The 15014-nt window shown below is 33.6% G+C and overlaps 1 protein-coding gene across 1 annotated transcript in view; it reads left to right on the forward strand.

The window, feature by feature from the left end:
- Window positions 1-15014, forward strand: part of Ythdc1 (YTH domain containing 1) — a 30895-nt gene that overhangs the window by 1322 nt on the left and 14559 nt on the right. Inside the window, exons 3-17 of the mRNA XM_080179758.1 lie at window positions 1053-1375; window positions 2153-2264; window positions 3394-3431; window positions 3717-3774; window positions 5305-5370; window positions 5624-5689; window positions 6518-6624; window positions 7276-7377; window positions 7883-7962; window positions 8360-8417; window positions 11194-11289; window positions 12066-12185; window positions 13078-13193; window positions 14246-14341; window positions 14744-14784. Of these exons, the coding sequence (XP_080035884.1) occupies window positions 1259-1375; window positions 2153-2264; window positions 3394-3431; window positions 3717-3774; window positions 5305-5370; window positions 5624-5689; window positions 6518-6624; window positions 7276-7377; window positions 7883-7962; window positions 8360-8417; window positions 11194-11289; window positions 12066-12185; window positions 13078-13193; window positions 14246-14341; window positions 14744-14784 (1273 nt within the window). The 5' untranslated portion in view covers window positions 1053-1258. The remainder of the gene's footprint in view (window positions 1-1052; window positions 1376-2152; window positions 2265-3393; window positions 3432-3716; window positions 3775-5304; window positions 5371-5623; window positions 5690-6517; window positions 6625-7275; window positions 7378-7882; window positions 7963-8359; window positions 8418-11193; window positions 11290-12065; window positions 12186-13077; window positions 13194-14245; window positions 14342-14743; window positions 14785-15014) is intronic.

Here is a 15014-nt window from a genome sequence, read left to right on the forward strand (position 1 = left end):
TTTTCAGTACCTCTTGGGCGTACTACTCCCTCTCTAACTTGCTGTGTGTGTGATGGGGACTTGCTAAACTAGCAAAGACACATGTACACACACACACACACTCATACATAAAGTGAATACAAATAATAAGAACTTTTATTTGCGTTCCCAAAGTTGGTGTATCCACCTCGATGTATATAGGTATGTGTTTGTAAAAGTGTATATTGTCAGAAATTACCAACAGCTGACGTTAGTATACACATTACGCATACAGCCATCCATCTATACACCAATTTGATAAAAGTTATGGGTATAAAAGTGTGTGTGATCTGCATGTTGTAATGTTTTGTAGAAAATTCAATAGTTGATAATCCTACCACTCAATTATCCTATCAATTATTGATCACTTACTTAATGGACATTATTGTTTAATCTTTATAAATAAAACGACACAGTTGTGAAATTTATACAAAAAAAACTGTGTCCCTCTCTCTAGTTGTTAGCTTAAGATTAAAAATAAATATAGACTTAAAAGGTCTTTCAATGTTAAATATATATCTGATTCATGGTAATTAAAAGGTAATCAAATTTGTGGACTTTAATTTATTAAATGTGATAAAATGAAAGGCTCCAAAATGGACCATGCTATTATGGATGCCTTTCTAAATAAGTCAATGGTTTGTAAACCATTAAAAATCTCTACCAAGAGAATAATGTGCAAATTAAAAAGAACTTTTAATAAATGGAGTGATTATTATAATTCAAAGAACATTTTATGGTTACTATGCTGGATTGGTTGGAGAATTAAGGTTATATTTTTCTTTTCTTTTAGTTTCTTTTTTTCTTTTTTATTCAAATAAGATTTTCAGGGTTGCTGTGTTAGCTTAGCAAAAGCAAATGAAAGCTTAAATTGCTAGCAAAATGTTCATCAATTGTCATCAAAAATAATGGCATAATTAATGCCATAGCCTGCTTTATAGAAGCATAAAAATGCAATCTCAGTGTGTGATTTGATTGAATTAAAATCAAAGCATACTGGCACGCAGAAGATAAAGCATTTGTGAACATTTCAGTTTTGTGATCTCTGTAGTTCAACCCATCATTTGTACCTGGATCAGTTTCCTAGAACCGGTAGGGAATTGGCTGTCTCGCTGACTTATCAAATTCTTCCAAGAATCGCCTGAAAATATCCTCAAAATACTGCTCCTCCTCCCAAGGTTGAAAGGAAACTCCTCTATGATCAAGATCATTATACAGTGCTGAACTTCACTTAGCCGCCATGAGTGAAGAAGTTGATAAAACTGACGTAGCTGTTGCTGCACCCGAGGAAAAAACTGTTATTGAGCAAGAGGAAGAAAATGATCTGTTGAGTGGAGAAGAGGATCTCAACTTTGAGGCAGGCCACAAAAATATTGTTGTACAATAGATTTTTTATATTAGACAGCTTCGTTTATTTTTGCTTTTTTTGTAGGTTTGTTTTAAAATATTGCTTATGTGCCTCCCCCCCCCCCCTCCTTCCTTTTTATCCTTTTTAGATTTTGTTATTTTCGTATTTTTTACTGTAAGTTACTTTATTCCATTTCCATTCAAAATTATCATAAATCGTATTTCAGTATAGCATCGAAACCGATTAATATCCGATGGATTATAACTCATTTTCATAGCAATACTGAAAAATCATGTATAGCATCGTATAACAGACAATTTTCAATGAATATTAAAATAAAAATTATACCTACCAGCTTTGCAATTGGGCCCTCGGGCCTGACAAAACTGGTTTTAATATTATAATATTTCATTTTAATATCCGCGTAAAGCTGTCTATAATACGACACGATAATAAAACTTTTTATTAAAGAAAATAATTTTCTCGTATTCATTCGAATCCGGTGGATAGGAACCGGTTCTCATCCATACGAAAAAACTATGTCTAGCATCGTATTATATCCAGCTTTCTACGAATATAGAAATGTACAATCATAAGATTATAACCAGTTTTTTAGCCAGTGCCTTCGGCACCACGGGGCTAAAAAACTGGTTTTAATCTTATAATTGTACATTCTATATCCGCGGAAAGCGGTTTATAATACGATGAAAGAAATAATTATTAAGTTATTTTATAAAACCAAACCACTGTTGCTTGCTTTACAATATTTTTCATGATGTACATCAGGAATCCTCTGGGAGTGAGGATGAAGATGGCAATGAAAACCAAAATGAATCTCTTCTTGACGAAACAGATGACAAGGATGAGGATATTCTAGATGATTTACTTGCTTCCAAAGGTAGGATTTCACTTGTATTGAAAAGGTGTGAAGAAATTCAATTTGCTTTTTTTGAAATCAACAACTTTAAGCTTATTTGTCCATTAGGTAATGTTCTTATTATGTGCATGTAGATTTAGACATCTAAACTTTTGATTATTTCACATTTGTCTGAAAGTCGTTAAAGTGAATGTTAATAACTTGCACCTTTTTAGTCGCCAAGGTATAACATGCACTCGTGTTAACAACACGTGTACGACATAGTAGAGTCGTTATTTTTTCTTAATTAATAACACATATTTGACTGAGACTCAAACTCATTACCTACCTCATCTGAAAATTACCTTGTTCTTTTTAATTGTGGAAAAGTTAAAAGCAAACCCCGTTTAACTTACTGAATTAGTCCAAAATGTACAAAAAGTGTTTTTATTTCATAAAGGGGGGGGGGGGGGTTAATGCAACCATCTCGTAATCAATGTATAAATGGCACTTAGAATTCGAATTTTTATCTGAAATTTTGCATGAGTGATCCTTGGTAGGTCTATTTTCCCTAAATCGAAGAAAAAGTTGGAAAAGTAGCGGCTAACGGCTGGCGGCTCTGCCGTGTAGACATTTGTTGGGTATTTACAAGAGAAATAAGTCACGAAACCTCTCTCCACATAATGCTTTTTTCCGCTCCAAAACGTTTTCAAACGGTTCTAGCCGGTAGTTGCTGGTACTAGAAATCTAAAAAATGTTTTTTTTATCATTTCACATGATTTAAAGCAAAAATGTGTTTCAAAAAGTTGATTTCTACGTAATTAATGACAGATTTGCCCTAAAAATAGCTAAAAAACGGCTAAACGGCTGAGCCGTTAGCCGTTACTTTTTTAACTTTTTGTTCGATTTAGGGAAAATAGACCTACCAAGGATTACTCATGCAAAATTTCAGATCAAAATTCGAATTCTAAGTGCCATTTATACATTGATTACGAGATGGTTGCATTTAAAACCCCCCCCTTAGTGGCTGCATAAACACTACTATAAAGCACAAGCAACTGTGATGCCAAAAACCCTGTAAAGTGCAAAAATACCTTACTTCGCATATTCATTCATATCCTTAAATCTCATTTGTGGAAATATCCCTTTTAACTTGTTTCTATTTTTACAGGAGATGAAAAGTTTGAGGATGCTGATCACGAAATGCAGGTGGAGCTTTATTTTCTATTTTCAAATTGCATTTATTTCTTACCGTTTCCAGTAATTCAATAATATTTTGATGCTTTTTTATCTTTTATTGCCCATGGGTTCTCCAATAAGTTTGTCTTTCACACTTTTTAATTTGACCTCACTTTTATATCTTAGCTCAATTTGTATTAAATTATCTTATCTGCAAAAGTAGTAGGATGTAGGTGTGTCCGACAAATATAATATTAAGCACCGAGACATTCTAATACTAAGGACACACTTCCTAATACTTAGTTTCATGTTCAGGATGAAGATGAGAAAGATGGGGGCGGAGACCATGAAGATATCTCCGGTGATGAACACGAGGAATGAATTTATATTAACTTGGATTAATTGGAAATTCGATAAGTGTTTATTAAATATTTTCTAGATTAAAGTTTCTTATTTAATATATTATGCTCACTCTTAATTAGAAGCTGAGACAACTGAAAGCTTCCAGCGTGGCTCTCTATTAAAATTCTTTATATCAGAATTAGGGTTGGCAATCCGGAATCCGCCCAATTTTTTGGCCAATTTTGGAATCCGAATCTGGATCCAGAATCCGTTTTTTAATAGCGGATTCCGGATTCTTAATTGGTATGCTAAAATTAGCGTCTTAAGTTTTTTCTTTCAACTCTCACTTTTTGAAGGAAAAGATTATCATCATTACATATAATTTTTTTTAAAATCTGGTTCGATTCTCGGAAGTGAATTATAGAGAACACCAAGAACATTAATTTTTAGGACATATGTAGCACTTAATTTTTTTAAAAGCCTTTAAAAATACTGCTAGAATCCGGTATCCGAATCCGGAATCCGCCAAAAATAAGAATCCGGAACTGCAAGGAATCCGCCATTTTTTTAACGGATTCTTTTAAGAATCCGGAATCCGAATCCGGCCCAAAAATTCGACGGATTGCCATCACTAATCAGAATGTACCTAATATAAAAAACTAGAGTTGGCTCGATATAATTATCTCCCTATTGGCTAGTTTTCTATATGCATATCTATTTCTCAATAAATCTATTTTCCTCACCCGGCATTACTATCTAAAAGAAAGTAAATATTTAATAATTTAAATGATTTTTAAAAGATTTTTTTAAATTATATTTTTTTCTTTACATTACCATCACCAAAGGGTTAATGATGATGATTACAATTTTAGTTTAATATTTGAACACACAAAATGTCGCCACAATCGAATTCTTTTAAAACATAGTTTTCTTAAATTTATCATATTATAAATTTAAATTTTCTTTTTTATGATTAGAAATTAAATACCTCAATATAAGGTAAATAGCAACATGAAATGAAAAAAATGAATTTATTTTTAATAAAGTAAAATAATGGGTCTTATCGTTCTGGGCAATGAGAGTTTATTATGGATTATTGGAGCACTATGAGTTTTAATTATATATTCTTTGGAAAACTTGAGCTCGTTTATAGACATTTATTTCCTATATAGATCTGACATGGATCTTGAAGCAATTAAGCAGGCCGTTTTGTACATGTCAAAAATTGGAAGATTTCATTAAATAAAAGTAATCGCAAATATACTTAGTAAATAAGAAATGCAAAGAAAAAATATTATATAGTTTCGCTGATTCGTTCTGTTATGCATATTAGAATTGTCCTATGGATTTACAACTTGGTATGCTGAATCCTGTAACAGTTAGGACAATTTAGAGAGCGTAGCAGCTCTAGAATCGTTACCAGAAAGTCTGTACGTCCAGTTAAAAAACATGTTCATGTTTGTTTGTTCTACCGTTTGATTTCAGAGCTTCGCTTTCATGGATGTTGTCATCCTTGTTTTGTTAGTTGTGTAATATTGAGTAAATAAATCCATGGCCTGTCAGGACATATCAGAGGACGAGAATGACCAATTGAAGGATGAAAATCATGATGAACCCAATGATAAAAGTAAGAAATTAAAAAAAATTTACCAATAAAGAATTAAACATGTGTTTATCAAATTAAAATATAAAATACATTGCCCCTTGATGGATATATGTCATGCCATATAAATGTAGTTTAACCATTTAACCAGGATTAAATATGCAGTTCACTAAATTAAGTTCAAATGCATTTCGTGAAACTACCCCTTTAATTATTGTATATTATAAAAATATATCAGCAAATAGTTGAGATAAAGCATTCATTTTATGCAATTAAGGTAATGAAAACGGCAAGGATGAAGCAGTTTCTGACATTAGTGACACAGAGGACGAACAGCTGGCAGGTTTGTTTTATATATAGAGTAGTTTTGCTGATTCCAAACCTTTTCGTTTTGATTTTTGTAATTTTCAGTTTTGGCTAAAAATTAAGATGATTTTTTTTAAAGTTTATGACAATAGACGATTATTTTATGCATGTCCTGAAATACATTGTATGATGATAAAAGTTCTCATGTAGATAAAAAATATTTGTTAAAAGGTTAGGACACTTCTAGTTTAAACAAACCAATTAACCTTTTAAGTACCCAAAGTTTTAATCTAGCGAATGATAGTGAGTGCTTGAAAAAAAAGGAGGGGGGGGGGGGGCAATGCAACCATCTCGTAATCAATGTATAAATGGCACTTAGAATTCGAATTTCGATCTGGAATTTTGCATGAGTAATCCGGCCTTGGTTAGGTCTATTTTCCCTAAATCGAACAAAAAGTTGGAAAAGTAAAGGCTAACGACTGGCGGCTCAGCCGTTTGGCCATTTTTAGGCTATTTTCTAGGTAAATCATCACGAAACCTATCTCAACATAATACTCTTTGCTGCTCCAAAAGTTTTCAAACGGTTATAGCCGGTAGTTGCTGGTACTAGAAATCTAAAAATGTTTTTTTTGTATCATTTCACACGATTTAAAGTAAAAATATGTTTCAAAAAGTTTTCAACTTTTTGTTCGATTTAGGGAAAATAGACCTACCAAGGATTAATCATGCAAAATTTCAGATCGAAATTCGAATTTTAAGTGCCATTTATACATTGATTATGAGATGGTTGCATTAACCCCCCCCCCCCCTTTACATTCCATTCCCCTGTCCCTCCCTCCTTGGTATTAATGCATCTTTTCTTTAGGTGAAAGTGAAAATGGGAATGACACAGCGTCCAATGGTGATTCCAAAACTGAGTCTAGCCCCACCAAAAAGATTAAAGTGGAGAAAAACACAGATTCAGAAACTAAGGTGAACTTATTTCATCCGGATTTTAACGGCGTAGCTGTTCGATCACTTTTATATATCCTTATATAAAAGTAACAGGATGTCAGATCAGGGGTGTATATTCTACATGGGATCCCCTGCTCAGGGGGGGGGGGGGGAAATAAAAAATAAGTGGTTGGAGGGAAAAAAAATGTAAAAATTAAGAAAACTGAAAACATTTTTTCCATCTCCCCCCCTCCTTGGTAAAAAAACGTTTAAAAATGTGTGGTAGGAGGGATAAAATAAATAAAATATAGTGTTCTTTAAATATTTTTCCATTTTCCCCCTACTTGGTAAGAAAAAACTAGGAGGGGGGGGGGGGGGGGGAAGAAAAATAAAAAAATTTGTAGCAGGGGAAAAAAAATAAATCTTGTGCAGAATATACACCCCTGTGTCAGACTACTGTCTGTCTGTAACGAAGGATCTTGCTAACCGCTAAACCCATATGGTCTGCTTTACAATTGTAGCTTCTTCTAGATCCTGGGAAGGTTTAAAACTATTTTTTTCAATAAAAATCCCAAAAAATGACCCCCCTTCCCAAAAAAATATTTAATTCTGTAATGCAGTACCTAGGTAATGGTAGGTATATTGTTTCACTTTAGATAGCATTTTATTTGATGAAATCTTTATTGTTAGGTTGAAACCAAATCAAAGAAAGTAGACACAAAGCCCGCTGCAAGGAAACCGTCACCAATCACTGCCCCTGCAAGCACACCTACTCCACCAGAAGTTAAAGAGGTAAGTTGGGGGAGGAATAGTTATTTATCGCAATGTATTTTAGACAGCTTTTCCCGGATATTAAAAAGAAAAATTACAAGTCTGGTATTATTTTTATGATTTTTATTTTAATATCCAGAAGAAGCTGTCTTTGATACTACTCGATTATTTGTGAAAAATTATCAGTAATACGATGCTATACACGATTTTTTAGTATAGCTGAATACCGGTTATAATCCAATTAGTCGGTTTCTAGGCCATAATGGAATTTTAGTTTTCAAATGTGATGATTCACTTGGTGGTACCTATGTTAGATATAAAAAAATTTAAAGATACTAAAATACATACGAACTTATGTTGTAAAGTATCTACACTCCGAAAACTTTGTGCAATAATAAAACTTCACAAAATGTACCATGATTGCAAAATAATGCTTAAAGTGTGCTGGGTACTTAAAATGGATATAATTATACAAACCTTTTGGGGGTTTCTTAAGTTTAGATGTTTCTTATTTTCATTTTTTTAGGAGCCAAGTGATGATAAAGATGGGAAGAAGAGAGGAAGCAAGAATTATGATTACAACACAAAATTAAACTATCTGTTTAGGTACGTATTTAAAAAGGTTATATCGACGAAGGCTAGTTAGTATACTAGTTAAACCTTCATAGTTAAGTTTTATAAGATATGAAAATAGTCGGACGAATAATTTTTTATCTTCATACTTGGGGGAGGGGGGGGGGGGGGTTATATAAGTACTCTTCTGTTTAACATTTTCATAGCCCTGATAACGATACAACTTTTACTTTTTATACTAGGGACAATGAAATTGAAGAGGGGTGGTGGAAGTCAGCCCCCCACTTTAATTTTAGTTTTGAAAGAAAAAGAACTTCCTGTACCTATAAGAATCTAAATTATAATGCTCAACAGCTACCGAGATCTTTTTCTACAGACAGACAGTCATTACATCCTATTACTATTATTATATGAATTCTTATTTATTCAGGGATACTCGATTCTTTTTGGTGAAATCAAACAATTTGGAAAATGTTGAACTTGCGAAGGTGAGATTTTTTAAAAAAAATTGTCTAGGTACGTTATTGTTGAAGACAAGCGGCTGCGTGGACATTTTTTCGGGGGGGGGGGGGGGATTGCTCAGCTCATTATTATAATGTCAATTTATTCCCTTCAATATTTTTTGACCTTCCCAGGTACCATTAGAGACTACATTTATTAAAGGAGAATCATATCGGTTCTACGTTTGGCAAGATGCTTCATTACACTCAAGCAGACACACACAAACACACATCCTGTTACTTATATGTAAGGATATTGAAACGGCAATCCTTTCGAAGTTGTTTTTTGTATTCTAAATAAAAATTGTAATATGATAATGGATAAAGAAAATACTTGGACATTACGACAGGAAAAAAATTGTCCTCAATTTAGGGCGCGATTTCCCCTCTCCTTTATTGGTCTGGCTGTTTATCCAGTAGTAGTGGAGGGGGTGGGGTAAAGAAGGGGGATAAGGGGGAGATCGTTATTTTAGCTTACTACAGCACAACGGTCTAAGGGTGGAAATTTGGCAAAAAAGTCATGATCAAATTTTCTTATTTTAACTAGATATTATTGATTTACATACCCCAGCCCATGCATAATGGACAAGGAAAAGAAAAAATAACGTTTGGAACTAAGTTTTTTTTTACTTCAAAGTTGGGTCAAATCAATATTTTTTGAAGGTCAAAAATCTACTTTTTATTTTCTACCTAGATATGAAAAATAATTTTTTTTTGCATAAATATCTATTAAAAACTAATTTCGTTCATATTCTTTACAAATATATATACCAAATCAATAAATAAAAACATTTTTATTATATATTTTACCTTAAAAGTGTTAATTTTATGCTTTGAAAGTAAATTTATGAAAAAATTTTCGTCATTTTTTTACTGAAAAATTTAGCAAAAAAAATTAGTTTTTCTCATTTTACTCCTAGTTGCGCTACCGACCCCATACCAAACCATATATGATTCTAAATTTTGAGAATATAATACAACTTTAAGTGAAGTTTCCAGAGTGGGGTCGGTAGCGCAACTTTAAAAATTTTTAATCTGAAAATTGCCTGTAAAACCTAAATTTGAGGGGGGGGGGGGAATTACAAACCATAACAGCAATCTTAATTTCTCTGTTATTCCATTACTATTAAAGATAATTGAGTAAAACTTTTTAAAATTAATCAGTAATTACTAGAGGAACAATAATTTTAAAGGAAAACCGCGACTTACCCGCATTTCCCGCAAAAAAAGCCGCCGCCCGCAGATTTTAAAAAACAAAACATTTATTGCATATAGGTCATTTCTTTTTTGATTTTAGTGTTTAGGGAAGGTGTTTGCAACTCTAGTCCTTAAAAGGAAAGTGCAAAAGTGAATTTTGTAGTAGCGTAGCTACTTTCAAATTCGCAAAGTCCGTCAGTCTGTATGAATCGATATGTAAACATCGTGAATTTCTTTGCTACGACTCAAGACGGTTGAAAGAAAATCTTTTTATGAACATTATCTGTACAAACAACCATCTACTGTAAGATTTATTTGGTCCGTCGGACTGTTGTTAATTCTCTTACAGACATAAGATATCTGTAGGGAATATTTAATCTACTAAGCAGTTTTATTTTGTAAGAAAGCTGATTTTTTGGTGATCGTTAAACTCACCAACAAGCATCTACTCTTTAGTTCACTTGGTCCCCTCATCTGTCTGTAAGAACATTAAGATTTCGAAGACTAAATGTGTTCGTTTCTTCTGTCTTTTTTTTTGTAAGATATGTTATGATTTAGCTGGCAAATACTGTTTTAGTCTATTACTTGGTCTACCGGTTTTTTCTTACTGTTCTAAAATGAATTAAATTTTGTTTGATATCAATTTTATGATGGTTATCTTATTTTTGGTTAGATAGGAGGGGGGGGGGAGGGGGGGGGGCATAGATACAAAAAAATATTTTGGTCAGTTATGAGAATACTTTTTTCCTTTTAAACTATAAAACCTTTAAAAACAGTAAAATTTTAACTTCTGGTTTGGTAGTAGAAAGAGGGGGGGGGGGGTGGCGGTGTTGGCCACTGTAGGCCCTTGAGGGACAGTACTAAATTTAAATAGATATTTTTAATGGTAAACTATACAAGTAGAAAAATACACATAAGATACTTTACAAAAAAAAATAATCAATATCTTTAATGGGAAGCTCGATTATCCAGTCTCAATATTCATTTCCTTTAAGTTTAAAACGACCTAACCTCTCTTAAATAAATTATAAATATTAAAAAGCAGTTGTAAGTGGATAGTAAAAGGTGTTTTATAATACTTTTATTTAAATATATCACTTTTTTTATTGACTCCAAACAGCCAAATGAGGTAGCAAATAACACGGCGGAATTCGGCGGTAGACGGCGATTTCGGCGGGAAATCCCTATTATTTATTAATAATCGTTTATCTAGGGTAGTAATTGAATCAGGTTAAAAATTTGGTTCAATTATCTTTAAAAATAACAGAGTAGTAACAAAAATTATATTTTAAAAATCACCCCTTTTTGGTTACCCCCCAATCACATTCCTGTGCACGCACCTATACATGACCAACTTTAAAAAGTTGCCTAATGTAATATATTACTCATAACTTTTTATTTTAATGAATTCGGACTGGTAGAAGTGTAAATATTTAAATTTGATTAAAGCTATACCAAATTTCCACTAAACCCCTTAAATAGACCATAGTGTACAGAGTTCACTTTATTATAGAACATAAAAATCTGATATTAGATCCAAATAATAATATATCCATTTATATTGTAGACCCGAGGTGTATGGAGTACCCCGAGCACAAATGAAACCAAGTACAACATGGCATATGGGGAGTGTAGGAATGTTCTGCTATTATTCAGTGTTAAAGTAAGTTGTTAATAGCATTGCATTACAGACAGTTTTCCTCGGATAGTTAAATGAATTTTAAGATTTGAGAGCATGCTGTCAAACCTTTTTAAAAGCGAAGCTTTTCTATAATTAGGGTCGGTCCGTCCGTACGTCCGTCCGTCCGTCCGAGATAGATAGCTTTTATTCGTTAATTTAGGCATGTTAGAATTGTCCTATCGATTTCAAACTTTGCATGATGATTCCTGTAGTAGTTAGGTACGATTTAGAAAGCGTAGCAACTCTATAATCATTACCAGAATGTCTGTACGTCCATTTTAAACATGTTTATTCTTCTACTTTTTTAACAACAAATTTTTTATGTGATCTTTTTTATCCGTTTGATCTGATTTTTGGTATATTGATTCCTGGAACAACAAAGAACATTATTATAAGCGAAGCAACTCTATAATCAAGTCCTAAAAATGTAAGTATGTCCATAAACATTATCCTGTATCAAGCAGTTTTTCAACAAATTTACTTATAATTTTGCTTCGACTCTTATACTTCTATATTCTGATTATTCAGTTCAGACACTATACAAGCGTTAATGTCCGTTTGTCCTACCGTTTCAGTGCTTCGCTTTTATGGATGTTGTCATCCTTGTTTACTAATTGAGCACTGAAGCAAATTACATATCAATTAAATGCTCTCATGAACATGAAATTTATACCTTTTACATTTTTAATTATTAATGTTCTAATGTTTCATAGGTTGATAAATTCAACAGAAAAATATATTTTTGTTTCAATTTCTAGGAATCTGGACGATTTTGTGGACTAGCCCGTCTGCAGGGAGAGGCTAAACGTGATGGACCCAAAATTCCTTGGAATTTACCACCAGGCCTTAGTGCTAGGGCGCTAGGCGGAGTTTTTCATGTAAGATTTAGTTTCATCTTTGATTGGGGATATTTTTAGCACGCAGCGCGTGCTCTATAAAGCCTTGCTTCCTTCACTATTTGTGATTAAATGGATAAGTATAGATTTATAACCAAGACAAACCTGGTTTCAGGGGACCTTTTTTCGTCTGATATTAAATTTCCTTTTGCTTTTTTTGATTGATTGATTAGCCATAGTCTCTTAGCCTAAGTAGTCATGGAGTAGGCTGAGACACTTTTATATAGCCACTAGGGCTATCAAGCTCCACGTTCAAGCACATTATGACTTGACCCGCTATCTCATGAGAGCTACTCATTATTACCTCACCCTCGCCGAGTATGGCAGGTGTCCCAAATTAAGTCACCGTAATGAAAGACGCTCTCCGCAGAGGAGCTTGGGATAAGGGTAGTACTGATACTATGTACTTGACTATTAAGTATCCAAACTTACTTAATAATCCCCTTCTTACACAACCAGGGGAAGTTGCGTGAATGTATTCAACTGAGAAATTCAAGTTTCCACACGGGGACTAGAACTCAAACTCTCATCACCGTAACTCAGTGCGTTACCACTGAGCTACGACGCCCCTTCTTTTGCTTTTGCTTTTTTCTAGCGACTTGGCTGTGTTAATGTTTTCGACGTTATTAGCTGATAAAAGACCCAGTTGAAAATCGGCACTCAGGTCAACCCCGTGAACATGTAGTTATTTAACCCCTGCTGTCACCCTTTATTCTTTTACTTTAATTAGTAGTCTAAACTATTTTCTGGTTTTTTTTATAAAGATAAATTACCATGAAGCGCATTATTTATTTTCATTCAAGACCTAAAAATCTGCAGTTTAAACAAATGACCTAGGTAGGTACTAAGGTTTATTGACTACTTATTTTTTTAGATTGATTGGGTGTGCAAAACCGAGTTGAGTTTTCAGAAAGTTCAGCATCTCTATAATCCCTGGAACGAGGGGAAACCCGTCAAAATTGGTCGCGATGGACAGGAGATTGAGCCGAAGTAAGTTATATAGAGTAGCTGCGGCATGGACTTGAAAGAGAATAAGAAAAAGGGACTTCTAGATATTAAGAGTTAAAGACTCTAGGGGGCTAGGTGTCGCTTCGGGTACTAGACCTTTCTCCACGCACCTTGAAACATACATACAATACTTATGATTGCGTTGTAAAGCGTCCATTCACCCATCAGACAACCAACTCTCTGAGATGCACGACCTTTGTCTGAGAAGTCCCAACTGTGCATGGTAGCGAGTTGCGCCTGTTTTGGGCCAAGGCATTCCCCCCACTCTAATTATTTACGTCGCGCATCTGACATAGTAGCAGTGGGAACCATTTTTAACGTCTTTAGTTATGACGCGGTGTCGGACCGAGATTCGAACCTATCACCTTCCCGACGACGAGCGGATGCGCTACGTGTTGAGCCACGGTCGCGGGTTGACTTCTAGATATTGGTCTTGAAATTAATATTGCCAAGTATGGCTCTGAGTTTATGTTAATTGCAGGGAGGAAGGGGACATTGAATTGTAACTAACACTGGAGCCCAGACCTTAAAAACCTGTTTCTCATTCGTTGGCTTAAAAACTTTAACTTTGGGTACTCCTGTCAATTCTTATTGGTTAGTTCAACTTTTCAACAATATTTTCAATTTACAGAAGGGATAATTTTGTTTATCATCATAAGGGATGTATACCTACTAATTTATCGTTATTATGTCTTATCCCCTAAGATCCCTGTTAATATGTCTCCTTTTTATACACCATCAACAACACAACAGCAATCAAACATTGAAATGTTTTCTATTACGGCTTCGAAACCGATTAATATCCACTGGATTTGAACCGACTCTGCGCGATACCAAAAAATCAAGTATAGCATTGTATTTCAGACAATTTTCCACAAATATCAAAATAAAATACATAAGATTAATACCAGTTTTGTTAACCTAGGCCTTCGGTCCCTCGGGGCGAACAAAACTGGTTTTATTCTTACTTTTTATTATAATATCCGCGGAAATCTGTCTATAATAAGATGAGATAAATAACTATTATTGTTTAGAGTTGCCCAAGAGTTGTGTCGACTATTTCCCGAGGATAAAAGCATTGACATGACACCGATATTGAGAAGAAGCAAGGAAACCGCCAGAATTTTGAGGCAGGACTTTGTTAGTTTTGTAAATTAATAAATATTAAAAAAATATAAATTGGATGATATTAGCAAAAACATAAGTTCTTACAAAAAAAAGATAAAAAAAAGTTTAAAAATCATCATGTTTTTAATGGACGTACGAACATATTTGGGACGCTTATAGAGTTGCTACGCTTTCCAAATCGAACATAATTGTTTCAGAAATTATCATTTAAAGTTTAAATTCGCTAGGGCAAATCTAACATGCCCAAATTATTAACATGAGCTTACTGACGTACGGACGGGTGGTTGTACGTTTACAGGCCCTAATTATAGAAAAGCTTCGGTTTTAAAAATACCCATATTGATAAGAAAAAATACATTTTTGATACCTAATATTTGATAATTACAAAACCAATAATTGTTCAGAACTAAAGAACCATTACCAAACAAAAAGCCTGGACCATTAAGTAAGTATTTATATTTTTAATTTTTACAATTTTTAAAGTAATAAACTTTCTTATAACTGAATGTTTAGATTGGATTAGAAGAGCATTTCACAGGGGGGTATATTCTGCAAATTTGACCCTGCTAAACGGGGGGTAAAAAAAAATTTTAAATTTGTCGTTGGGGGGGGGGGGGAATATAAAAATCAAGAGAGCTGAAAGCATTTTTTTCCATTTCCCCCCCCTTTTTGTTG

This window comes from Acartia tonsa, chromosome 12 (assembly GCF_053477335.1).
Source record: "Acartia tonsa isolate MP-2025a chromosome 12, ASM5347733v1, whole genome shotgun sequence".
Classification (NCBI taxonomy): Eukaryota; Metazoa; Arthropoda; class Copepoda; order Calanoida; family Acartiidae; genus Acartia; species Acartia tonsa.